The sequence below is a fragment of the Lontra canadensis genome, unplaced genomic scaffold (genome assembly GCF_010015895.1).
Source record: "Lontra canadensis isolate GAN:19392208 unplaced genomic scaffold, GSC_riverotter_1.0 scaffold105, whole genome shotgun sequence".
Lineage (NCBI taxonomy): Eukaryota > Metazoa > Chordata > Mammalia > Carnivora > Mustelidae > Lontra > Lontra canadensis.
Genome location: NW_022631099.1, coordinates 508,995 through 535,762, shown reverse-complemented (window position 1 = coordinate 535,762; position 26,768 = coordinate 508,995). Strand labels below are relative to the sequence as shown.

The 26,768-nt window shown below is 45.5% G+C and overlaps 1 protein-coding gene across 9 annotated transcripts in view; it reads right to left on the bottom strand.

Annotated features, from left to right (window-relative positions):
• ZMYND8 (zinc finger MYND-type containing 8) overlaps positions 1–26,768 on the bottom strand; it is a 140,574-nt gene that overhangs the window by 50,891 nt on the left and 62,915 nt on the right. For 5 of the 9 annotated variants that reach the window (XM_032838605.1, XM_032838606.1, XM_032838608.1 and 2 more), the window contains exons 5-12: positions 24,516–24,734; positions 21,515–21,628; positions 18,966–19,058; positions 17,737–17,824; positions 15,095–15,150; positions 13,188–13,265; positions 12,027–12,142; positions 5,664–6,145 (exon numbers count right to left, since the gene is read on the bottom strand). In XM_032838605.1, the coding sequence (XP_032694496.1) occupies positions 5,664–6,145; positions 12,027–12,142; positions 13,188–13,265; positions 15,095–15,150; positions 17,737–17,824; positions 18,966–19,058; positions 21,515–21,628; positions 24,516–24,734 (1,246 nt within the window). The remainder of the gene's footprint in view (positions 1–5,663; positions 6,146–12,026; positions 12,143–13,187; positions 13,266–15,094; positions 15,151–17,736; positions 17,825–18,965; positions 19,059–21,514; positions 21,629–24,515; positions 24,735–26,768) is intronic. The other 4 variants (XM_032838607.1, XM_032838610.1, XM_032838611.1 and 1 more) reach the window with 1 other exon arrangement.

The following is a 26,768-nucleotide window of genomic DNA, read 5'->3' as shown; positions in this document are numbered from 1 at the left end:
TATACTTTGATGTACAATTCTTAAGTGTGGGCTAAAACATATCATTTATTAACTACATTTACAAAACTCTAGCCTGTGCTAAGTGCTATTCTGACTTCATGAAACAGGAGTCTTAGAATTAAATTAGAAAAAAGAAATGCCCCTTTCCCTCCCACACACCCCAGCACGGGGGTGGGATGGGGTGGGGAGGTGGAGGAGTCAGTGATTCATGCCAAATTTCCTCTACTTATAAAATCTTGGAAGCAACGTACATCTTCAAAGGGCTGTAGCTTGCACTGGTGGTGACCTACACAGATGATCAACCCAATAGAGCATCACTGGAAAATCCAAGACAGGACAGAAGCGCTGTTTTGAAGGGCTATTGAACTAGCATGGAAAAATATTCAGAACACAAGGTTAACTTTAAAAAAAAAAAAAAAAAAAAAACCCACACAGGTGCCTGCCTGGTTCAAGTTGGTGGAGCAGGTGACTCTTGATCTTGGAGTTGTAAGTTCAAGCCCTACAATGCGCACAGAGTTTACTTTAAAAAAAAAAAGGGAAAATAAAACCTCACAACTGGCTACAACAGATACTGCAAACAAGTGATCCAAGTACCAAGCAGTTTACGGAGGCACTGGATACACTATACGGATTTTTATAAACTAGAGCCCTATGTTTTTAAAAGTTGGGGCCGGGGGTGCTTGGATGGCTCCGTCAATGGGCAACTGCCTTCAGCTCGGGTCATAATCTCAGGGTCCTGGGATCGAGCCTGCATTGGGCTCTCTGCTAGGCGGGTAGCCTGAGTCCCACACCCACACCCCCCACCTGCCTCTCTGCCTACTTGTGATCTCTCTCTCTCTCTCTCTCTCTCTCCCCCCACCATCCCGGTCAAATAAATAAATATTTTTATTTTTTTTTTTTTAAAGAAGAAGAAGTAAGAACAAACACCCACCCTCATGTGATGGGTCATGAGGAAGGAAGCAACTTCCTACTACAGAGAGTTCATCCCAGTCCCTAACACTTCCCAACCCTGCTCATTCCCATACTTGCTGATCCCTGAAAGTATCTGAGTTTTCAACATCATCGCATGACTCATAAACCAACACAGAAAAAGTCCTGAAAACATTCTCTAAGGGCTTGACTGGGAGGTAGGGTGATCTGTGACTTTCATCTTAGATAACCATTACTGTGTGACAAGTATGTCTTCACAAGAAAAGAGTATATATGTTCTTCCTGAACAGTAACCCATAGTGGAGCTACAGAGAGTGAGGACAGCCAGGCACTGGGACTCTTACCCTAATACATATTCATGACTTAAGTCAGGATCCTGCAGGCCCATTTGGCAAAGGCATCAGTTCTGGCCAAGTGGTCTAGATCAAGGGGGAAGCAGGAAAATTACTGAGAGTATAAACCACTCTGCCCAGTAACCAGGACACCAGGAAAGGCTTCTCGCTAAGCAAACTTCTCCTTAGAAAACAAAACTGAGTTCTGTGGGTTACAGACACCTGATTCTAAGTTCCTCGATTCCCCCACCCCCAAAACAAAAAGGAAACCTTCTAAACGCTCATGACAGTTTTATTTAATAACTTACTTATTTCAATGTGTGGTCTTATATTGCCGGCTACATAATCCTAATTGCTGAAACGAGTATGGCTTTTCTATCTATCCTATGACCATCTTTTTTTTTTTTTTACCTAATTTTGGATAAATCACAATCTCATGTCAATTATACTCTCCGTGACTCAGGGGGATTTCAACCAATAGTCCACTTCTCCTTCCTGAAAATGCTACCGTCGCTGCTAACAGCAGAGGGCACTGGGGTGCAATGAAAAAGAAAATGGATCTAGAATCAGGTCAGGCTGTGGGAACACAAGCTCCTCCCTCCACCATCCACAGGGACCTCAACTGGCCTTCTGTAAGATGGGGAGACTAACTCACAGTGCCTTCTAACTGAGTCCGTCATAGAGGCTGGCAAACCAACCTGGAGGCCAAATCTAGCCTAACAACCTGTCCCTCTATAGCCTGCAGGGATATTTACCATTTGTCAATGGCTGGAAGAAACCTAAAGGATTTACAGTTCATGAAACACACACTTAATATGAAAGTCAAATTTCAGTGACACAGCCACACACTGCCTGGGGCTGTTTCACTAACACAACGACGGTGTTGAAATAGTTGCATCGTTGTGACAGAGACCCACAAAGCCTAAAATATTTACTATCTGGCTCCTTACAAAAAAGGGAACAATCTTTAAGATTTAAATGATTTGGAGTACTGCCTTCTCTACCCACAACACTCAATGGCTGTCTATCTCGTAATTAGCAAAATAATCCAAGCACATGCTGGCCAGGGGACCATATTTTAGGAAAGGGACCTTAAAGTCTGCTGAAATGGAGAATCTCATTTACCGCTTAGAAAAGCCATCTGAATAGCGAGGAATTCTGTCAGGAATTCTAATGCCAGTTCAATCTTGCTATGTCCCGGGGAAAGAGAGAAGCTTAATTAAATACATTACACATGCTCTCAGATTCCTCTAAAACTGTGTTTCCTGAAATATGGAACAGGATAGCCAACAGCGGTTCATAGACCAACATGTTCTATTTCACAAGTTAGGTATTAATTTCGTTTCTATTAGAGAAAAAAATGCAACAAGCAATTTAAATACATGAGTTGATACATATTATTCAGCTTAGGATAAAGCAATGTGGCAGGTTTAATGTTTAAGTCCATAGTTAAAACAGAGGAACTAGCATATGGCAAAGCTGATGCTGATCAAAGTTCAGACAACAGTGATTCAACAGGACTGCTGCCCCATTAGAACACTTTCTCAAAAGCAAGCTCTCGGGGCCTCTGGGTGGCTCAATGGGTTAAGCCGCTGCCTTCAGCTCAGGTCATGATTGCAGGGTCCTGGGATCGAACCCCACATCGGCTTAGTTGTGATCTCTCCCTCTCTGTCAAATAAGTAAATAAAGTCTTTATTTTTTAAAAAAAAAAAAAAAAAGGCAAGCTCTCTAGGAGAGGTAACAGGCTGGGAAGCTGGTGTTTTGTCAGCTTGGCTTAAATGGAATCATGTCATGTAATGAAAGTAAGCTTTTAAGAACTCCGGACCGAAACTGAGAGGCAAAAGCAAATTTCTGTTCCAAAAGTATGTCAGCAGAAGTTGCATCGTCCTAGAACAAAGCTCTGGAATGCAACTGAGTGCCTAGGACCCCGCAGCTAGGGTCAGAACTGGGGAAAGAGGTCGTAGCCTTTATTTAGAAGAACCAAAAACCACTGGCACTTAACTCTCTACCTACAGCCATTCTGGGAACTACAAGCAGTACTTGAAAATTACCAATCTACCAGGAACAAGAAACACCACAACCAAAATGGGTGGAATTCCTTGAGCTCCCTTGACTGAATCGCCATCGTTTTACCTTCTGGGTACTCTGGAGGACCTTTGCAGTCTCTTGAAGATCGGGTGTCTGCTCCCTAAAGAGTTCTTACGTAAAGGTAAGGAGGGAGGGAGGGAGGGATGAAGGAAAAAGGAAGGGGGACGGGGAGGGAGGAGGTCTGAAGGGCTATCCAAGCTTAAAACATTGGTCAGAAACCTAAAACTCATGGTTCAGTCTATAGATGTGCCTTCTTCAATCTGGAAAACATCCTAAGACATTTTGAGCAGACATTTAATAATTGGGGGTTTTATATAAAAATGCAAATTACCCACTTCTCTGGAATAATGAGAAGATCAGAAAACCAAGAGGCCACATTCCTCTATGACAACCACGGGCTGAAGCCCTCAAGCGGGGGGCATGGGTCCAGGGGTTCACCAGGTCCTGCCCCCTCGCCCAGTTTCCCCAGTCCAGAGCCTGAGGGTTGGCTGCCGTTTTACCATCATGCTCAGTGTAGAAACCTCTCTGTGCCCATGTCTCTCTGAACCAGACCCACAAGGAATGAACAGTGAAGGCCATGTTTCAGCATGAGAGTAAACCGATTTCCTTGTGGAAATAATATAGTTCGTAAGGACTGGACGCGCAACCAGGTAACAGCTAGGTAGAAGGAATTCCATTTAAGTCACCGTTCCTTCCCTCACACTCGGACAGCATCCCTCCTGTTTGTCAACTCTCTGAATCCGTGTAGGCATTCGCTGAGCAAGCCCCACAAGAAATAAGACAGCAGCCCACATCTTTGGAGCATTTACTATTTTAGGCACTGTTCTGAGAGTTCTGTGTACGAGCCTTCCTTTAACCCTTAACGAGAACCTATGAGGCAGGTCCATTCCTAGATCACTTACAAATGAGACGGAACATCAAGACATTTACTAACTTGGGGTGCCAGGTGACTCAGCTAGCTGAGCACTCGTCTCTTGATTTCAGTTCAGGTCATGATCTTGGGGTCGTGGCATGGGGCCCCGCCCCCGGCTCCATGTTCAGCAGGAGTCTGCTTGCGGTTCTCTCTCTCCCTCTCCCCCCTTACCGCACTCATGCGGGCACTCTCTCTCTCTCTCTCTCTAAATTAAGGAAGTAAAATCCTCAGGCTCCTGGGTGGCTCAGTCGTCGAGTGTCTGCCTTCGGCACGGGTCATGATACCAGGGTCCTGAGATTGAGCCCCACATCAGGTACTCTGCTCAGCGGGAAGCCTGCTTCTCCCTCTCCCAGTCCCCCTGCTTCTGTTCCCTCTCTCTATGTCTCTCTTTGTCAAATAAATAAATAAATACACAAAATCTTTTTTAAAGAAGACATTAAGGGGCGCCCGGGTGGCTCAGTGGGTTAAAGCCTCTGCCTTCGGCTCAGGTCATGATCTCAGGGTCCTGGGATCGAGCTCCAAGTCGGGCTGTCTGGTCAGCAGGAAGCCTGCTTCCTCTTCTCTCTCTCTCTCTCTCTCTACTTACTTGTGATCTCTAATAAATAAATAAAATCTTTAAAGAAAAAAAAAAAAGACGACAACGACATTAAGTATCTTGCCTGAAGCCGCGTGGGCTGTGAGTGGCAGAGCTGGGGTATGAGACCAGCATCCTCATTCTTCACCACTATCTCTGCAGTGAGTATAACCAGGACGACCTTATATTTGAGGAGTGGGCGTGCTCCGGGGAGAGGACATTATTGCTGACCTTACACCCTGTGCTAATATTTGAGCACTACACAATGGGAAGGTGTAATCTGTACAGATAATCTTCCGATTAAAATTACATTCTTGAGGGGCGCCTGGGTGGCTCAGTGGGTTAAAGCCTTTGCCTTTGGCTCAGGTCATGATCCCAGGGTCCTGGGATCGAGCCCCGTATCAGGCCTGCTACCTCTTCTCTCTCTGCCTGCCTCTATGCCTACTTGTGATCTGTCAAATAAATAAATAAAATCTTAAAAAAAAAATTACATTCTTGAGAAACAAACTGTTACGGGAAGTTTTGCTGTGATGATCCAGGAGCCACGTGACCGGACTGCTGAGGGATTACTGGTCACCTCTGCCCACTGCTAGGAATGACCTCCATCTGCCCTGGAGGGACCCCTTCTCTCCTTTCCTGATTCCTAACAGCAAGAATCCCCCTGGGTTACCTTGTTAAAATTGTAAATACACTCAAATGGAGCAAAATCCCATAGAGCTCCCTCTCGAGCAGGGGCGGTGGCCAGCTGGAACCCAACAGGTGTGGCCCCCACGGAAGCCCCATGTCCCAGGGGCCTCCTCCTCCCCATCTCCCACCCCAGGCTGACCTGTGCTCTTGTCCAGGAAGTCCATGGACTCCTCACTGGCACTAAAGTGGCTCGAGGTGGCCTTCTTCTCAGCGTCCTGCTCCACGTCAGAGCCCGTGTGCACAGAAGAGTTCGTACTCATGGGGGAGCGGGGCATATCCGACAGGGAGATCCTGCGGCCTGCGCCCCCACTCAGCATGGGCTTGCTCATCAGGATCTTGGGGGACGCCGTCATGTCGAAGTTGAGCTTGACCTTCTCCTGCTTGTCGATCTTGGCGGCTCCGGCGCTGGGGTTGCTGGGGTCGAGCAGCATTTGGTACTGGCTGTTGGGGGTGTAGGGCGTCCTGAAGGGAGAGTAGTTAAAGACCCCGAACTTCCTACGGATGTTCTCCACGTACACCTCCATCTCTTGCATTGCACTGTTGAAGATGCTTTTCGTCTTTTTCACAGAAAAAGGAATTTCTTTAGACATGAGGTAGCAATTATTTATTGGAACCCAGGCCCTAGGAGTGTAGAAAAGAAAGGAGAGTTGAAGTCAACTTTGGTCTTTTCAGAGATTTCCTCTTTCCTTTTTCTTTTTTTTTAAATGCACTGTATCGGGGTATGTGTAAGTGTTGGGCACAGGTTACACTGTTGATCTCTACAGCCTATTAGTCATAACTGAAATTTTATGCCTGATGATTAGTAAACCCCCTTTTCCCGACCCCCACTCCTGGCAAACTACCATTCCATCCTTTGATTCTGTGAATTTGACTATTTTAGGAGATAACCTCCTATAAGTGGAATTCACGCAGTATTTGTCTTCCTGTGACTGGCTTATCGCACTTAGCACAATATCCTCCAGGTTCAGCTATGCTGTCCCATCTTTTTTTAAGGCTGAATAGGAACGAAACCCTGATATGTACATGCCATGACTTCTTTATCTGTTCATCTGTCAATGGACATTTAGGTTGTTTCCAGAACTATTTTCTCCTTAATGCAAACCAAATTAGCCTGGTATGTTGGTCAAGGTTCTTTTTCTTTCTTTCTTTTTGGGTATTTTGTTTTTGTTTTTGCCAAGATTCTTAAATATGTATATTCTTTAAAAAAAGGACTTGGTTTCGGGCCTGGGTGGCTCAGTGGGTTACAGCCTCTACCTTCAGCTCAGGTCATGATCCCAGGGTCCTGGGATCGAGCCCCACATCGGGCTCTCTGCTCAGCAGGGAGCCTGTTTCCCCCTCTCTCTCTGCCTGACTCTCTGCCTGCTTGTGATCTCTCTCTGTCAAATAAATAAATAAAATCTTTAAAAATGACTTGGTTTCAATGGTGCATGTTCTGTCATAAGAACAGAATACCAATACCAAACTTGGTGAAATCATTGAAAGATTCCCAGCTGTAGTCATTTTCATCCATTAAAAAATTAATAGGGGCGCCTGGGTGGCTCAGTGGGTTAAAGCCTCTGCCTTCAGCTCAGGTCATGATCTCAGGGTCCTGGGATCGAGCCCCGCATCGGGCTCTCTGCTCAGCGGGAAGCCTGCTTCCTCCTCTCTCTCTCTGCCTCTCTGTCTACTTGTGATTTCTGTCTGTCAAATAAATAAATAAAATCTTTAAAAAAAAAAAAAATTAATAAATCCCTTTGGCTTTGGGGGGAGTAGAAAGTAAGAAAAAGTCACTGCAGGCACCTGGGGGGCTCAGTTGGTTACGTGCCTGCCTCTTGGTTTTGGCTCAGGTCATGATCTCAGGGTTGTGAGATCATGCCCTGCGTCAGGCCCCGTACTGGGCGTGGAGACTGCATTAAGAGTCTCTTCCTCTCCCTCTGCCTGTTCCCTACCCTGCCATGCGTACTCTCTCTCAAAAAAAAAAAAAAAAAAGGAAAGAAGAAGAATTAGAAGAAATGTTTTGGGGCACCTAAGTGGCACAATCCATTGAGCACCTCTCACTCTTGGTTTTGGCTCAGGTCATGATCTCAGAGTCGTGAGAATGAGCCCCATGTTGGGCTCCACACTCAGTGCAGAATCTGCTTGGATTCTCTCTCCCACTCCCTACACCACATGATCTCTAAGTGTATCTTTTAAAAAAAAGAAAGGAGGGATGCCTGGGTGGCTCAGTTGGTTGGACGACTGCCTTCGGCTCAGGTCATGATCCTGGAGTCTCAGGATCGAGTCCCACATCCGGCTCCCAGCTCCACGGGGAGTCTGCTTCTCTCTCTTACCTTCTCCTCGCTCATGCTCTCTCTCAAATAAATAAATAAAATATTAAAAAAAAAAAAAAAAAGAAAAAAGAAAGGAAACAGGCCCTGCATTCAGGACCGCACCTCCTAACATGGAATCAGTCCCGAAGGGCACTGCTCTACGCTCAAACATGAAGAGCTTTCCTATCTCTGGTAAGGGATTCTGGGGTTCTATGTGGCACCAGAAGGAAATGCTAGAAAACCATAAACCTGAAAGGAGGCCCCTGGCTTCAAACAGCAGGTATCTCATGTGGAAAAAAACAAACAAACAAACCAAAAAAAAAAAAAAAACAAAAAAAAAAAAAAAAACACCCTCCACCTCCCATTCCCAGCTGGTTTTATCTTCCTGCCTTCAGCCCCCACCACCACCCAGGACACTCTGCAGCACCTTCACGAGAAAAGCTGCTTTTCTGGAATTAGTGGCCGAGCTACCGCAGGCAAGACATGGCAGTGTAACCTACCACTGCTCTGGGCGGACGTGGAGCCCGAACGTGAACAGGACAGACCGTGTGACATTTGATTCCCCAGCCTCGAACCCAAACCAGTATGTAGCTGGGAATTTGGTGCAAATGAGCTTGTTCCGAGGAAGCCTTTTGGATTTCGCAGACCATAAACTCAAGCCGGACACAAAGCAGTGGGGAGCGAAACGGATGGTGGGGGGACAGACCAGTGTAACACACGGTCTATGCGAGCACCTCACGGGTGGCTGTGCAGGGATCTCGACCCCTCGCTGCGGAGCCTCCCAGCTTTTTTTTTAAGATTTTATTTATTTATTTGACAGACGAGCAGGCAGAGAGGCAGGCAGAGAGAGATGAGGAAGCAGGCTCCCCGCTGAGCAGAGAGCCCGATTCAGGGCTCAATCCCAGGATCCTGAGACCATGACCTGAGCCAAAGGCAGAGGGTTTAACCCACAGGCACCCCGCCTCCCAGCATTTTAAAGAGAAGCAACAAATACGGACCGCTTTTATTATATTCTACCCAAGTCTTAGCAGCTGCCATCTCATTCCTATTTTGAAGAGAAAGCAGCCCAGGAAAAATCAAGTATGTGGTTGCAGTGGAATTCAGAGCACAGGCTGGGGAGGTTTGCCACTCCCGATGATAACTAGATCGTGACACAAACTAAAACCGAACACCCCAAAAATATCTAACTGCTCTCTCAGCGTGCTGGAAATTACCAGCTTCTCCTCCACCCCAGCTCGCTGCCGTCATCCCGCAGAGACCTGAGGACGCACATCTGCAGCCAGAAAGAGCGAAGCAGACAGAGTGGGAGCCAGATGCCCTCTGGGTGAGACAGTGTGGCTGTTCCAACTGGGTGAGCAGGAGTCTGGACTAGACAGGACGGCTCTGAGCAGCAGCCAGGATCCCCCAGCTGCCCCCTGGACAAACGACGCCCCTTCCCTGAGCTGGCCTCAGCTCGGTTGTCAGTAGGAGAGAGGATGATCCCCTACGTGGAGCGGGGTTGTGGGGAGCAAATGAAATGCACCTCAGCCAATCCCCAGAGCCCCAGTAGCCCACCAGGCAGCCCACCAGGCAGCTGGCCACTGCAACTGTGCTCCCCGCACACCTCCGCCTGGGGCCGGGTTCTCCACTGCCTTCCACAGGGGTCTCCGCCAAGTGATTTCAGGAAAGCATTCCCTTTCCTTAGAGCAGGCCCAGGACAGAGTTAAAGGGAACTTAGATTTGCTTAACAAAAATAAAGCCTCTGGGGGCAATGTCAGGAAAGGCCCCAGAGTCACACAGCTGAGCTACTCCCTACTCGGGCCTCCGGTTTTCTTCTCAGTAAAATGAGAATAAAGCGGCTTCTGCAAAAAAGCACTTAGAACAATGCCCTGCTGCAGAGAAGGCACTCACTTCCTGCCAGCTCCCTCTTCTGCGGCTCCACAGGCGTTTGATAAAACATTTCCTGGATTGCTATATGGGATCGTGTGTGTGTGTGTGTGTGTGTGTGTGTGTGTGTGTGTCTACAAAATCAAACCCCCAAAGAGCAAAAATTTTTGAAGGACAAAAAGCACACGATGAGATTCTCCAGAACATGCCTTGTTCTGTGTGAGCAGCTCCCCGGGCTCGCTCTAGTATTTAATAACTAGACGACAAACGCGTGGCAGGCTGCGCCATCTCTCATTCTGCCTGCCTCGCCAATGTGGCGTACACGTTTCCAGGCTTACTTTCTGCTCCACAACCCCAAACGTGCTCCCTGACAAAGGGACGGCATCTCCCATCTCCTTAGCCTCCACGCTGTGCTACTGGGTCTGACCAGCTCTGCTTTAAGAACGTCTCCTGGGAGGAAGGACTTCGGGAGCCTCATTCCCAGAACTCCAAGGTTCTGTTACTCCAGCACCTATTGCCCACTGCCGTAAAGTGTCCTTAACCTCTTCCAGGGGCTCCCATCCCCCTAAAGGAGCCAACAGAGTTCGAAGTTCGGCACATTCCAAGGGAGCATGAGACACCAAGAGGGTTAGGCAAACCTCAGGGACATCAGACTTGGGTTGCTGTCTTTTTTCACAAACATAAGGTGGGGCGGCGGTCAGCTTCCATGACAGCTCCTACCCAGAACCAACCTACACCAGCAAGTTCAAGGGAAATGACTCTGGACGAGGGCTAGCAGAGTTCCCGTCCCCTAAGCCACCTTCAATAGCTGTCTGACAGGCAAGACGAAGAAGTCTATGCAGAATGGGCTAAGCTGACAGCAGAATCAAAGATGCTAAGAGTCTAAGAATATTTGGTGCATGGGGGCAAGCACTGATTTCCCCCACCCACCTATATCCTAAATATATCCACACTGGGTCATATTAGCAAACGAGAATAATCCCGAATCATCAAGACGGTTAACACTTGCCATGCTATAATGAAGCAGCAGGAAGACACGCAACCTGATACTAATTTCTCTTGCTCTTCAAAGAAAAGGCAGACTCTGACCACAGCTTTTGTGATCAGGCCCTGTGCCTTCCCCCATCCATCTCTGACCAGCCTCTCCTCCCTCCCCCGGTCCCATGCTCCTGATTTTCCCAAGCACAGCAGGCTGGCTCTGCCTGTCCCTCCACCCAGACCCTCACTAAGCCCCGGCCATTACCTCCTGATCCAAGATCATCTCGCCTGTGTGTTTACTTGTGTATTATCTATCTTCCCTCCTAGGATGCCATCTTCAGACAGTCGGGGACAGTGCCTGCCCGCTCACTCCCACATCCCCAGCATCCAGCCCATGGCCTGGCCCACAGCAGACACCGAAAGACTTCCAGTAAAGTGGTCAAAAATCAGACAAAGCAAAATACTTCCTATCGAACCCAGGACCATCTCGGCGAATTCCCATCTTGCCTCCAGACAATGGGTTTCTAGCAAAACTCAGTCTTTCGTTTTGTATTTGCAAGACAACAAGCAAAACTAAACAGAGTAACAGCTCAGATTCTGGTGTTTGAAATTATACACTGTATTTTCTGTATATTCTGTGGGTATATATAATTTTTAGGGTATGTATTTTAAGTATTCTCCCCAACACACTCAAAACACTTTTCAAACTGCTTGGTAAGGCTTCAAAAGGTTTTTGCCTCGTTTAATCACAACACAGCTTGCCAAAAAAAAAAAACCAGAGATATTAACCACTGCTCGTCTGGGTCTACCTGTTGTTCTCAAGCATGCAGGAGTGGGATCTGCTAGGAGCTAGGACAATTCACTTCCCTGTGAGCAAAGGAAAGAGGAGGGTAGACAGGCTGGCAGGGAGCGCTCCCACCTGTGAAAACAGCCACCTCTTGCAATTTCCTATCTTAGCTTCAGAGAAAAGGCAACAGGAGGGAACCACCCAGCACAATGATAAAGAGATTCATTTACTGGCAATCTGGGGAAATACTTCTGATCTCTGAAAGCATTATTTTAAAAAAGCAATTTGCATGGCAGTTTAATTAACTCTAGAAAATCCAAAAAAGAACAGCAGCACTTAAAATAGCCACGGTGCCATTTTCATCAACAAAACTACAAAAGCAAGCTTCTCTTAAACATACCTGAAAACACGGAAGCCCACACATTATCAGGCTTAACCCAGCACAGGACTGTACTTTTAACCATAAGATCACTGGTTGACGTCATAACAATAAACAACATAATAAAACCTGGACCCCTCGCATCCATGACAGTATCAAAGGTTCGGTTCAAGTTACACTTTTGCAGACGGTTTGCACTCCCACCTGTCATGTTGTCCAAAGAAACGAGCATCAACCTGCCCATCTTTATCCCTCAGAGCTTTTGCAGGCCAGAATGGAAACCCCTTCAGTTTTGCCCAGACCAAAGGATGTGGATTGCTCTAGAAAAAGAAAAAAATCCAGAGTTTGTATGTATTTGACAGCAGGACACACATATAAAGCTTGGCGCAAGAGGATACAGCAAGGCCACCAACTGAACGAGTCAAGTTCCAGGCAGGGTCTCCCAGGTAGGATTCCCTAGGAAGGCGTGAGGCCAGGAAGCCCCAGGCAAAGCTGGTTCTGGGGGCAAATGACAAACAGAATGACGAAACACAGAGGAGACCAGGCTTGGACCTTGACTCTAATGCTGTTACCCAGGTGGCCATGAGCAAGAAGAGTGACCACCTTCTCCTGCAACTGGGGACAGCAATGCCAGCACCTTCTGTTAGGTTGGGGGATTAAATGTGCATTGTATGTGGCAGGTAACAAGGGGTAGAATTAGCTACCCTTGTCCTTCACCGAGGCTGCCCAGAGCATTAACTATGCAGCTGTTTATTTCCAAAGGCAGGAAGAGCCATAAACCATGTTCTACTTTTCCACTTTACTTGCCTAATCTTGCCCCCCAGTAACCTCCACCCCTACCTCCTCCCACCCTCCCACAAGCCCACCCCAAGAACACACTTCTCTCTGCGGAACACCAGTCTGGAAAATACAGATCCATGAGGAAAACTGGGTGATGTTTCTCTCCCGGCTCCCAGCCCAAACCACCAAGTTTGAGAGACCATGCGAGTCAATGCAGAGAGGTATTTCCAAACCTTCCAACACAGACCAGAAAGAACACACTCACCAAACTCTCCTCCGCTATCTGCATTACCATGGGGGCGCCCCCTCCCTAATGAGCTCCTCTAGCCTACAGTCGGCCCGGGGTTAATAAACCCAGGAAATCACAACGCTCCCTTCGGCACGTGAATTTTCAGCCCCAGAGGTTTATTCTATCTAGATTACTTTCATTCTGCCATAACTTTATCACTAAAAAAAAAAAAAAAATCATTTAAAAAAACTTCACCCGAAGTTTCACCAAATAAACCGCCTGGACAAAGTGGCCTTGGGTAGCCATGTAAGGCCTGGGGCTCAGAAAATGAAGTAAGGAAAAGAAGTGCAACTTACACAAGGCTCACAAAACCAGTTGTCTCGTTTTTGGCAAGCAGCTAAGTAACACTCCGGACATACTTCAATTTCATTCATCTGTAAAGGAAAAATATGTTAGCATGTGTCATCCCAGGGGCCTCACATCTGGAGGCCATCAAGGAATGCATGCTGGTGTCAGCAGTTAAGGTTAAGGTCAGCTAAACCAGGTCCCACAGTGGGGAACACCTTCCACAGGAGTGCAACCACCTCCCACCAACCCCCATGCTTCACCTAGCCCACGCCACCAACACTACCACCTCCTCTCTCTCCGGACCACGTCTGAATCAGCTACTTTTGTGCCCACTGCAGTCCCCAGCCTAAATGTCAGTAGTACAAGGCTGAGAAACTAACAAGGAAATCTAAACTCCTGATGAGCTTGGTCAATGCCAAGTGTGACCAGGCCTTGGCCCTCCTGAGCTCCCCAACCACCTCCAGCCACGGCTCTGGCCACTGCTCACTGTGCTTGATTCCCACACATCTCCAACCGCACCATCCAGGGCAGGTGGTGAATACCATACTGCCCTTTTTATCGCCACTTATGACAATATGAAATTCTGTAGTTTGGGGACCGTCCTTCTCCCTCTTGAAAAAGTACATTCCCCTAGAAGCACCTGGGGGCTAGGTCAGTCATTGAGCATTTGCCTATGGCTCAGGTCATGATCCCAGAGTCCTGGGATCCAGCCCTACATCGGGCTGCCTGCTAGGCAGGAAGCCTGCTTCTCCCTCTCCCACCCCCCAACCTGTGTTACCTCTCTCGCTATCTCCCTTTCAAATAAATAATAAAAACTTTAAAAAGAAAAAAAAAGGTACATTCCCCTAAAATAGATATCTAAGTCTGACTTAGAACCAAGGGCCCCAGGAGCCCCTTTCTGGGATCACAATTCAAAATCTACCATTTCCCAGCTCTGTCATTTTAAGAACAGCTGTTTATCTTGTCGGAGCCTCCATCTCCTTCCCATTTCCTCATGGACAGAATGGGGATGCGAGGTATCGCTACCAAACAGATTCTAACAATTACAGGACGTAAATGTAAAGCACTTCAAGTGACACAGTCATCAGCACATCAGTTAACACTGATCAGAGATCTGTCAGGATCACCAAAGGGTTCTACAGGTGCCAATGCACAAATTCCTCACACCCCCCTTTGAAGGCAAGACTGCTGTTACCCCCATGTGACAGGTGGAGAAAAGGAAGCCCCAGAAAGTCAGGACACCTGCCCAAGGTCTCACTGCAGCAAACTGGCAAGGCCCAAGCGGAGGTGGTTCACCACTGCTCTGCATGTTGCTAACGTTGTCCCATCATCAGACTTGTTTTCCTCTTTATCCCTATATCACAGAAGTGCCAGATGCACAGCAGGTGCTCAATAAATTATAACTGTAATGTTGTAACTATAATTGACTAACTTAAAGGTTGAGTAAATGACTGCATAAAAGAACAGGAGAATATATGAATGAATGAATGACGGCATATAGTTCCTCCTCTACTCACTCTACTTGTGCGCTATTCCAAAGGTACTGGGTGAATCAGGTCGAGGACAGCCCTGGCTTTGGAGCCCACACAGTGGCAATGTATTGCCAATAGGTAGATTCAAAAATGCCAGATAAAGAGTATCTGGGTTCAGTAAATTTGACCTCAGGGCAACCCACTGATTAAAAGCCTAGGCTTGGGGCACCTGGGTGGCTCAGTGTGTTAAAGCCTCTGCCTTTGGCTCAGGTCGCAGTCCCAGGACCCTGGGATGGAGCCCCGAATTGGGCTCTCTGCTCAGCAGGGAGCCTGCTTCCCTCTCTCTCTCTCTCTCTCTGCCTGCCTCTTGGCCTCTTGTGATCTGTCTGTCAAATAAATAAATAAAATCTTCTTTAAAAAATTGGATGGTGAGAAACACATACCTCATGTTCACAGATTTTGATGACTACTTTTGCTATCTGTGTCAATTTGTGATTTCCTAAGGGGATAAGAAAACATGATTAATTCAAATGGAAACAAAAGTATTAACACCCAACCATGGGATTACACTTCCACTAACAAACCACCTTTCAACTTGCTTTCCCCCAGGATTAAGCTTCGAAGGCTAAAAACCAGAAGATTCTGGCTCCTGATATTGGTTCAAATTATGTGACTTCTCCCCTAAACACTGACCTATCTTAGGGGCCTCCAAGTCATCTCTGAAACCGGGCTCACAGGTTAGTATTTGGAAAATGCTTTCACATTTCAAAGGCCCCAATTAGTGGAAAGGAGCCTCATTCACCCATTTTTCCAGACTCCATCCCATGAAGGGTAACAGGAGAAGGAAAATAATTGAGTAGCTTTGCTGTGCCACGTGCTTCGAAATACATGTTCTTATTAACTCCTCAAGAACCCATGCTAAGAAGCAGGTAAGAATGTTCCCATTTCATTAATGATTAAGCCAAAGCTCAAGTGTCATTGCTTACCCAAGACTACTTAGCTAATGAGTTGAAAATCTGTCCCCAGAGCTAACTCAGGATAGCCAAGATAAGGAAGATAAGACAGCCAAAACGCCATGCTTTCCACACATTGTTAATTTCTTGGCAAAAAAATTTTACACACAAACATACACACACCCATCCCTAGATTTCCGGCTTGATTTGAAAACTCAGAAGATCTATAATTCTGTATCCAAAAACCACTGGGGTGTCCAGGGGTGAGCCCTTCAGACCAGGTAGCAGTCCATGCCCCTAGTTCTTCAGTCTCTGGTTCTCCCCTCCGCCAATGGCCATCCTGGCTCATGCTGCTGTTTTTCTGCCACCTAATCTCATTCACTTGTTTATGTGACCTTACCAGCCTTTTTACATATTTAATACTGCTTACATGAATTCTAAACCATGTGCCTCTTTTTCCCCTCCCCACACCGCGAGCCCCACTACTGAGCTAATAATACAGACCCTGTGCTTTGAGCAGATTTTCCTTACACATCAGAAACCTCTTCCCTTACACATCAGAAAACAATCAACACTAGGACCATACAGGAAGAAGACAGGGCTGTGCTCTTCAAGATCTTACAACCAAAAAACTTAACATCCTGGTAAGGAACTCAAACAAATTAAATTACCACCATCCAGGAAGTGTGATAAATGCTACCATGGGCAAGTACAGGTACTGTGAGATCTCCTAACAAGAGCACCGAGTATGGTCTCAGTCCATAAGGGATGGCTCCTCAGAGGACTGACAGGCTGACACTGAAGGATAAGAAAAAGTCATCAAGGAAGAGCGTTCTAACAGGAAATAAGAGGAACAGAATGGAAAAGGGCACTGAACGAGCTACCTGACCAGAAGATACACAGAGAGGACTATGGGAGAAGGTAGGGCAATATAAAAGGTGCCTTGAGAAAAGATTTTAATGGGAATCCTCATCCATTCTGTCCAGAAGGCTCAACCCACAAAAACGCAACTGACGCAACTTTATCCAGAATACAAAGAACTTCTAAAATGCAAGAATAAGAACACAAAAGATCTGAATACTTATTTTACCAAAAGAGATATTCAAATGATTCATGAGCACATGAAAAGATACACAATACCATGAATCCTAAGGGACCAGCAAATGAACACCACGTGACCTAACAGCTCACGCTTCCAAGGATGGCTAAAATAAACAGACAACAGCAAGTGCAGACAAGGATGTAGAGCAACTAAGACTCTCCTATGCATGGCCAGAAGAGTATAAAATGGTACAACCACTCTGCGCCAAGTTTGCCAAAATATCTTGTAAATTTAAATAGAAACCTATTCAATGAGCCAGCACTGCCATTCCTAAGGATTTACCCATGAGAAATGAAAACGTATGTCCACACAAAGACTTGCACAAGAATGTTCAGTGGCTTTATTCCCAACAGCCCAAAGCTGGAAAATAACCTCAATGCTCCTTCAAAATCCACAAACAGAATAGCTAAATAAATTGTATGTTGATACAGTGAAAAACCACTCACGGTAATAAAAAAAAATAAAACAATGGATACACACAACAACATGCATGAATCCAAAAAAAAAAAAAAATTACATAGCATGCAATCAGCCCAAAGAATGCCCTACGACTCCATTTATATGAAATTCTAGAGGATGTAAAACTACTTATAGGGACATAAAAAACCAAGGAGGGTGAGTTTACTGGTAAAGAACAAGTGGGACTAGAATAGAGTGATGGAAATATTCTAGATTTTATCTGAGGCTGTAGTTATATTTGAGGTGGTTACACGTCTGTCAAATTCAGAGAATGTTCTCTCCAAATCTTTGCATTTTATTCTAGGTAATTATTCCTCCATTAAAACAAAGATTCTAAAAAAGTCAGCAATTATCCTACAGCCACAAGCCACGATGGAAACCAGCTCATCCCTTAAAATGCACAGAGTCACCATACCCTATTCGCACATATTAGTGATCTATACGCAAATATTCTCAGCTTTTGGCCCTGGCGCATGAAAAAAAGGACACGGTTTTTTTAGGAAGGGTGGGAGACTGAGCAACACACACGGCATGAACACTGTCTTTCTTAGCAGCGACCTAAGCCACCCACCTCCATTGTAAATGATGCAGTTGTGCAAAATCCATTTCGCATCAGCCAGGAAAGCCTCTGTGCATCCATACATTTTCTTTTTAGCGTTCTGGGGAGAGAAGCCAAGGAGCGTAACAACCCTCAGTCTGTACAAGCCGCAACCACTTAACACCTGCGTCCCCACATCATTTTCTTAGCAGTCATTTGTCAAATTAATTAATGCTTTTACCCATTTCCCAAGATGCTATTATATTTGAGATCTAGAACTCCATAAAAATGAAGTCCCTGAATTCATCGCTAACCTGAATTGTTTCCTCTTACAGCAGCTGTCATGTATCAAGCAACCCCTTTCAAGAAACCGGGATATTTTAATAACTGACATGGTTTTTATTCATTTTAACAGCCTCACAGAAGCCTTGTGACTAAGAATGCAATGACACACTTACTATCATCACCACGTTACAGACAAGGATATTGAAGTGTGGGAATGCCAAGGAACTTGTGCAAAGTTCCAACGCTATTAATTTGTGAAGCTAGGATTCCAACCCTTCCTTTTTTGAATGCCTTCTTTTCTTGAAAACCATGAGGGTGTGTGCAATTTTTCAAAGCAGGTTTCATTCAGCATTTGGGGGCCAGCAAAAAAGACAATATAAGGTGTTCTCCTCATCCGTGCTTTCCATTACCCGTGTGTTTCATGCCAAAAATTTGAAAATTAGCACCAGGGTGATATGCACAATCTAACGTGTTCCAAGTGTAATTTTCAGGATGGAATTGTAGCCTGAACTTTTAAAAGCACCTTCAGACATTAAAGACATATCCATAACAGTAGAGTAAGTTCTAGGAAGCCACATCTTTATCAGCAATCTGAAGGTTTCCCAAACACTTAATTTTCTCTTTTCTCCTTCCTGCTGCCCTCATTAGCACCTCTGAGAGAAAGAAAAGAGGAGGTAAAGCTCAAATCAATCAAATCACTGATTTGTAGAAGTGTGACTTTTTCAGGTCAATTTTCAGACAACCAGCAGCAGAAGTAATATTTGGAGCTAATCAGTGGAATTCAACACTCCATTACAATCCTTGGAAGAATGTTACAGAAGTTAAGGGATCAAGAGTTCTTCCATCCAAATCAAAAGGGTACGGAGGAAAGGCAGAGAAACCATCTAACTTGAGATTGGGCCCAAGAAGTGAGGGAGGGTCTTTAGTCATCTCGGTAACTGTGGCTACAATGGTGAGGTTCTCTGATGGAGGCCAACCTTTTCCAATGTACAAAGGTCCATAGGATGGAAGATGTATTCCGCATAGTCAGGATGCTGTTCCAAGGGAACAGGCTTCTGGAATGCATCTGTCTATAAAAGAAAAGATGGACACACACACACACACACACACACACAGAGAGAGACACAAACCCATCATTACTGTAGAAAACAAAGCATTAATAGTAAAAAGTACTTCCAAAATGAAGACAACTTTTCAGACAATACAATTCTAGTGGTTTCCACAAAGAAGGACCTTGGGGAGTACTAAGCTGGTTCAGCTTCTAGTTCTGCCTGGTTACCAATAATCATTGGGGGGGGGGTCCTACTTTGTTATTTGTATCATTTTCAAAATATATCCAAGTAACAGTTCCAGTTCTGTTCTATGAAGATCGACAAGTACAACACACCATCAGCTACTTAGACCTGAACTCTGAATAAGGCTTATCCATATCCTGCAAACACCCATAACCAAAACAAATGGACAGTAAAACGTGGCCATACCCAGAGATAACACACTTAATGAAGTTCCCCCTAAGTGCCAACGGATATTTTACACTTGGGGTGAAAATTCAGACAAGTGAGATTTTGTTCCTCCTTTGAGAAGCCAATTACCTTCAACACAGAGACCATGTCAAAATTTTTCACTTTGCACCATGCTTGCATGAATCAGCTCAAAGTGCAAGGCCCAGTTTGTTGATGGATGGTTTTTACTCATCAATATTTAAAAATCTGCAAGATTTGTAGTTGGGGCACCTGACTAGCTCATTAGGTAGAGCGTGCGACTCTCGATCTCACACTGGGTGTAGAGATTACTTAAGAATAAATCTCAAAATCAGTCAATAAATCAATCACTATCTAAAATATTTAATTAAACACCAAATGAGGGCGCCTGGGTGACTCAGTAGGTTAAAGCCTCTGCCTTCGGCTCAGGTCATGATCTCAGGGTCCTGGGATCGAGCCCCACATCGGGCTCTCTGCTTGGCGGGGAGCCTGCTTCCCTTCCCCTCTCTCTGCCTGCCTCTGCCTACTTGTGATCTCTGTCTGTCAAATAAATGAATAAAATCTTTATTAAAAAAAAAAAAAAAAAAACACACCAAATGACAGCCAAGCAAGGCATCTGAAAGGGCTACCACTTGTTGTCACTGGAGCCCTCTTCTACCCAGAAGGACAGTGTGTGGCCACTGCAAGTTACAAAGATGCTTCGACATCATCGGTAACTTTCTGCCCTGATTGATTTTATATCAAACAATTTATGTGAGAAATTAAGGCCTTCTTCGATTTTTCTCTTTGGTTTTTAAGTCTACAGTGTTGACAACCCTACATGAATCTGTTTTGTTTTTTTTTTTTGTGCAACAGTCTCAGCAGAAATAATTTAGCCTATGCAAAAGCAGGAAGTAATTCCTTGTCACTCAATATGAAAAAAAAAAAAAAAAACCTGCAGTTAAAAAAAAATTGTTTTTCTTTCCAAACTGAGGCTATCCATGCTTCTGCTTCCATTGACGGAGATTTTGTTACAGAGACAAATAGATTCCTGATTTAGCAACACCCAATTGGCATGCTCTGAATTTTTTTCATGGTATCAAATTTCAGAATATAATCTCTAAACAAAAGCTTATGGTTTTTGTTTTTTGGTTTTGTATTTTTTAAGAAATTAAGCCAGTGTCTACTCGATAACCCTGGAGGTTCTACAGGGCTGCATATTTCCTTGACATAGAAAGCAGACTCTGGAGAGTTTAACAAAGGGTCACCACTAGCTCATATGGTGCCTCTGTGCAAATCGAAAAGGGAAAACCCTACCCTTAAAGTTTCTCTAGACTGGTCTGCACAAAGAATGTCATAACATGTTGATTATATGGCCACACCATATTCTTTTTAAGAATGAGGCATTTTACGGTCACCCTCCTAGAAAAGGTCACCAAAAAAAAACTAAAACCACCATGACTGTGATGTGCCCGGGACTCTGGGGCGGGTAACCACTAGGAACCAGGGCGTGCAAGCTAAACGTGGCAGCCTTACTTTCTCATCTGGATTTCCTTTAAGAGGCGAAGGCTGTCCATCAAATCCTATTTCAAAATTGAAGGAATGAATCGAATCTCACCCTTTATGGGAGTCTTACTGGTTGAACTGCACTTGGAGGTTCCATCACCACACTTTGATTACCAACAAAACGGGCTGTACTCCACGGTCTCATTGAAATGGAATTTACTAACTCCCGAGGGAAGCAGCACAGGAGCTCCTTAAAATTCTGGGTATGAGGTTTCACTTCACAACCAATCAGAATTTTAAATCCCCACCAACTTTCTACTGCATGTCATTCCCCAATTAAACTCGTCGGGAACATACAGTGCTCGCTACGAAGAATTAACTGAGTGGAATTGTACTTTATATTTAATTTTTAGGTATTTGAGCCAGGCACATAAAAAGACCCAAAGAGTGTGCACAGGTGTCTGGAAAGCAAAGACTACTCAGAACAAGAATGTTAACAGAGAAGAACAAAAGTCACTCTTTTCCATTTACACTTATACCAAGAGGAACTTTCTTCTTACCCCTGGCTGTTTCATTTTCTGAATGGCAAACTTGAGCAGGTAGGATAACTGTTCGATGGTGAGCATGGTCATGGCTTTACTCTGAGTCTCGATGCATTCTGCTACTGTAATCTTCTACAAGTCAAAATCACACACATTTCAGTTAGAAAAAAGTTACTATCCCTGTACAAAGTTCCCTTTCCTCCTACTTTTCAAACCAGCTCATAATAAAAAGTCTTTCCCATCCAAACGAGACTAGTTGTTTCGCTTGAGAGAGACTCCAATCCAACTGACCATACTTTGGGTCAGTGGATAAAAATGAAGAGACACAGTAATCCACAGATGATGACCTTATTTGGAAGTGTTTTTCGCTCACAAAGATGACATAACCTGAGAAAGAAGGAGGTGAGCAGGGACCTGAAAAATCGTCATGATTACAGCTGTGGGTTTCAAGAATGGGATGTGAAAGGAAAGACCACTAATGGTTTTAGGGTGATCTCTGCACACAATTAATCAGTCGCTTCACTTGATCCTCTCAGCATTCTGGGCTACCTTTCAGGAAACTGACAGGGCATTAACTCAGTGACATCACTGACGGAAAAGGACAGTCCTCCCCACAGAAAGAATCCAAGGGATGGTAGAGAACTAAATATAAATGTGACTTCATTCTGCCACCACGGATGTGAACCCACTCAGGACATTCTGGCAAATGACACAAGATGCATAGTCTAGCTGTCTGTCTCCATGGGAAATGTCATTCTGAAAGGGAAATTCCCATCAAAGAAGAGGCCCAGAGAAATGTCTGAAACCAGACTCTGCTATGTCAATCTGCTACCATATCCCAGAGCTTCAGACTCCTTATGTAGCAACACCAAAATAGCAAAGCCTGATGATGTCAGGAAACACTCTTTAACCATCTGTGTAGGGAGAGCTGAGAAAAGTTTTCTCCAATTAATCTTGATTTAGTTTCCATCCTTCAGAGCTCTGGATCCTCCAAAAAGAACTTTCAGATGTGTCTGGTTGGTTGTCGAGGAAAAGGGCAACACAGGAGTTGCTCAGAGGCTGAAAACAGTACATGACACACGTCCCTAACTGCTTAGCTACCCGAGCCTGAGACAGCTAGCCAGGTGCCTGCACTGCCAATGCACCCTTGGAAGACATTTGGGGCCTTAAACCTTAGACACGGAACACCTGTTTGTCTGAACTGCTGTTCGCTTCTAGGTAGCAATCCATGGCAACCACTTTCACCTCTGCTCCATCCCTGATCCCTTCCCTCCCGGCCAACAGTGCCCAGTTCCCATGTCATAGACTGAAATTGCCAGCCAGGCATTTTCAAGATTTTTTTGCATGAAGACAGGTCCAGTGCTGAACAATGAGGCCAAGGGCAGAATCAGCCAAAGGCTGTAGGGCAAGGTCCTTCTGCTTGATAATAAAGGGTTCTAAAGAGAAACACTCCTCCTCATAGAGGGATTTTGGTCTAGGCACAAGTGATAAAAACCCCAGCAGCCACCTTATGGCCAAGGGGTGTGGGAGGGGACACACATTGCCTCCACAGTGAAACAGAAAGGGTCCGGCTGTGCACAAACTCTGGCCTGGCCCTGCCTCTGGGTTCTCTCTACACAGGACAATAAATCCCTACTGTTCCCGCCACAACCCTCAAGAGCTGTACTTGCAGCAGCAAAAGCCACTGTCGTTTCTGCAAAATTACTCAACAGTGGGAAAGGTGGGTCAAGACAAAAGGAAACCGAGGAAGGTTCCATGGACCACACTAACTGTAGCGGCATCAGGTGAAACTCTGCAACCAGAGGGCATCGCTGAGCAAAGGGGCACCTATGCGTCTCTCCACCAAGTATCCCAGAGCACTGGAGGCCATCTTCCTCAATTTTAGGGGCAGAACACCATTAAAATGTCATCATATCGATGGGATGTCTCATCTCTTTTCACACAGTTCGTCTTTTTCTCCTTTCCCAACACAAAAGCAGCACCACAGACACCATCCTATAGCCTGCTTCTTCTCCTCACGAAAGGGAGAGAAGACATCGGGGGGAATGTTCCATTTCGCACACAGAAAGCTTCCTCGTGTGAGATCAAGTTCTAAGAGACCTTCGAATCCAAGTGACATTCCCCATTAAATGACTGCGCAGATGACATCATTTGCAGCATCTTGCGAAAGCGTGTCACTGGAAGTCGCCAAGAATGGAAGATGCCTCAGAATTGTGGAAACGGGAATAATTGTTTTAATAAAGGAAAACGGTTAGGCTTTCCTACAAAAGGCACACGCTCTTCACCAAGTCGGCGCGGTTCTGCTCGGGCTGTGCCTGCTGCCTACTGGCTGGAAGGCGGCAGAGCGCACTTCTCAAGTCTTCCTGAGGCCGTCCTGGTCCTCTTCACCTGACACAGAAACACCCTCGCCCCGCCTTACTCCCAATTCCTCCTCTCCAATTCATTTTATTTGGTTTTGGTCCTCTTCTCCTGAATAGCAGGTCACGCGTACCCCTTTCTGTTCACGGCCGGGTCCCTAGCACCTCCCGGGCACTCGAGAAAACAGTTGTAGCATGAACGGAAGCATCAGATGACAGCCACACGAAGCAACCAACCCAAGCTGTTCTTCTCAACCCAGTTCCCGCCGATGATTCCACGATGCAAGCAGGAGACAACATCCAAGAAGAGGAAACCCAGCATGCGATCGTTTCAGAATACGTGAACGGTTAACAGCTCTTAAGCGGACTTCGGAGATGTTCGTTACAGCAGCATCAGAGAAGGCTGCATATCCCAGAGTGATCCAAAGACCCAGGAAGAAAGAAAACCAACACTCAGTCCAACAGCCTTTGCGAGAGGAGCAACGCTCAGGCCCCCGCCAAAGCTGGTCCCAAAAGGGGGTGACCAGGATAGAGCAAGTGGAGGGCAAGAAATGCCTTTTTTTCCCCCGGAATCTGGATTATTCAAAAAATTTAAAATGAAAGGAAGAAAGAGAAAGGAAAGGAAATGAGGCAGATAATGCATTCATTCATCAGGAACTAACCTCACATTCAGGACAAAACCAGTCCCCCTCTGGTTCCGATGTCAGTCTCAGACACTTAGCGTGATAAACCCGGGGACAGAGCTCACAGCAAAGGACTTGGCCTTCCCGGTGACAAACCCAGCAGTAGAAATCATTCCGTCCATCCTGCGGTACAACATCAACAGGGTCTGTGGTGAGTGGCTGCTTCATATAGTAAAACGGACCATGTCTTAGTTCTGACTGAAATGTAGGCAAGAAAGACAGGTTTGGTTTCAAAACAAATGTGCATTCTCAAAAGGAATTTGAACAAATACATCAATAACAACAAAAGAACATCACAGCATTCCACACATCCCTTAACAAGCTAGCTTGGGTTACTCTACTAAATACACAGTCTATAGGTCATTACATACTACACATTTTTATTTCCTCTCCCTCTCTTCTATTTTCAGAAACCATGGATTGAAAAGCTGGTGTCTAAGAGTTCAGAGGCTGCACCAGCAGAATAATACAATGGCTACAACCCAGGCATGCCCAGGTTCAAATTTTAGCTCTACCAGCTGCATGACCCTGGGCAAATCTCCACCTCTCAGCTTCAACTTTCTCATCTGTAAAATGGGGATGATAATACCTATCACCGTGGTATTTGGGTTGGGAGTCAATGGGATGACAGAACATATGCATTGAATTCAGTGCTGCCATTACTGATAGACCAACAAATGAAGCCAAAACAAAGCCAACTAAACTATGGGCATTCACCCCAGGATTATTTCAACAGGCTCTGGGAGAATAGGTCAATTGGATTTGAGTCACACACCCCCACAAAAAAGGCATTTTTTTTTTTTACTCTACGCCCAACACATAAAGTATCTGAGCCAACCAGAGGCTTCCTGAAGCCATAATCTTCAACAAGATAGGTCCTCATATTTGCAGAGGTGCTAGATCTCCTATTCAGAATCACCAATAGCAGAAAGATGACACAAGTGGCCAATTCATGGGAAGCAAAACCCCTTCCTGCTCCAGAATATCAAGAAAAATGTTTCCCTAACGATGCATTATAGAATCCAGCAAACCCACATTCTGAACGCCTAAGATCACTCAAAAGAAAATCATCAGGAAAATATCTACTGGAAATCATTAACAAATAGAAGATTTAAGAAGTACTCTAAAAAAATTCTGGGGCTGCCTGGGTGGCTCAGTTGGTTAAGCGTCTGCCTTCGGCTCAGGCCACAATCTCAGAGTTCTGGTTCTCTGCTCAGCAGGGAGTCTGCTTCTCCCTCTGCCTCTCCCTCTGCCTCTCCCCCTGGCTTGTGCTCTATCTCGATCATGCTCTCTCTCAAATAAATAAAATCTAAAAAAGGAAAGGAAAGGGGGGAGGGAAAGGAAAGGAAAAGGAAAGAAAGTATTAATTCTGAAGCTGAGGGAGGGCACCTGGGTAGCTCAGTCTGTTAAGGATACCATTCTTCATTTCAGCTCAGGTCATGATCCCAGCATCATGGGATGGAGCCCAGCACTGGGCTCCACACGCGGCGTGGAGTCTGCTTGAGATTCTCTCTCCTACTCCTTCTGCCCCTCCATCTCTCTCAAATATATAAAATAAATAATTAAAAAAAAGAAAAGAAAAGAAAAGAGGGACGCCTGGGTCGCTCAGTCGGGTAAGCGGCTGCCTTCAGCTCAGGTCATGATCCCAGGGTCCTGGGATCGAGTTCCCTATCAGTCTCCTTATCCAGCAGGGAGCCTGCTTCTCTCTCTGCCTCTGTGTGCCGCTCTGCCTGCTTGTGCTCTCTCTCTGACAAATAAATAAAATCTTAAAAAAAAAAAAAATCTTTAAAAAAATAAAAGAAATTCTGGAAGCAAGTAAGTGGCTTGGCCAGTTAAGCATACAATTCTTGATCTCAGCTCAGGTCTTTCTTTATCTCTGGGTTTTGAGTTCAAGCCCCACACTGGGCTCTTGACTTGGCCTGGAGCCTACTAAAGAAAGAAAGAAAGAGGGACGCCTGGGTGGCTCAGTTGGTTAAGCGGCTGCCTTCGGCTCAGGTCATGATCCCAGCGTCCTGGGATCGAGTCCCACATCGGGCTCCTTGCTCGGCGGGGAGCCTGCTTCTCCCTCTGCCTCTGCCTGCCTCTCTGTCTGCCTGTGCTTGCTCACTCTCTCTCCCTCTGTCTCTGACAAATAAATAAATAAAATCTTTAAAAAAAAAAAAAAAAGAAAGAAAGAAAGAAAAACAGAAAGAAAGACAGAAAGTCAAGAAAGAAAGAAAGACAGAAAGTCAA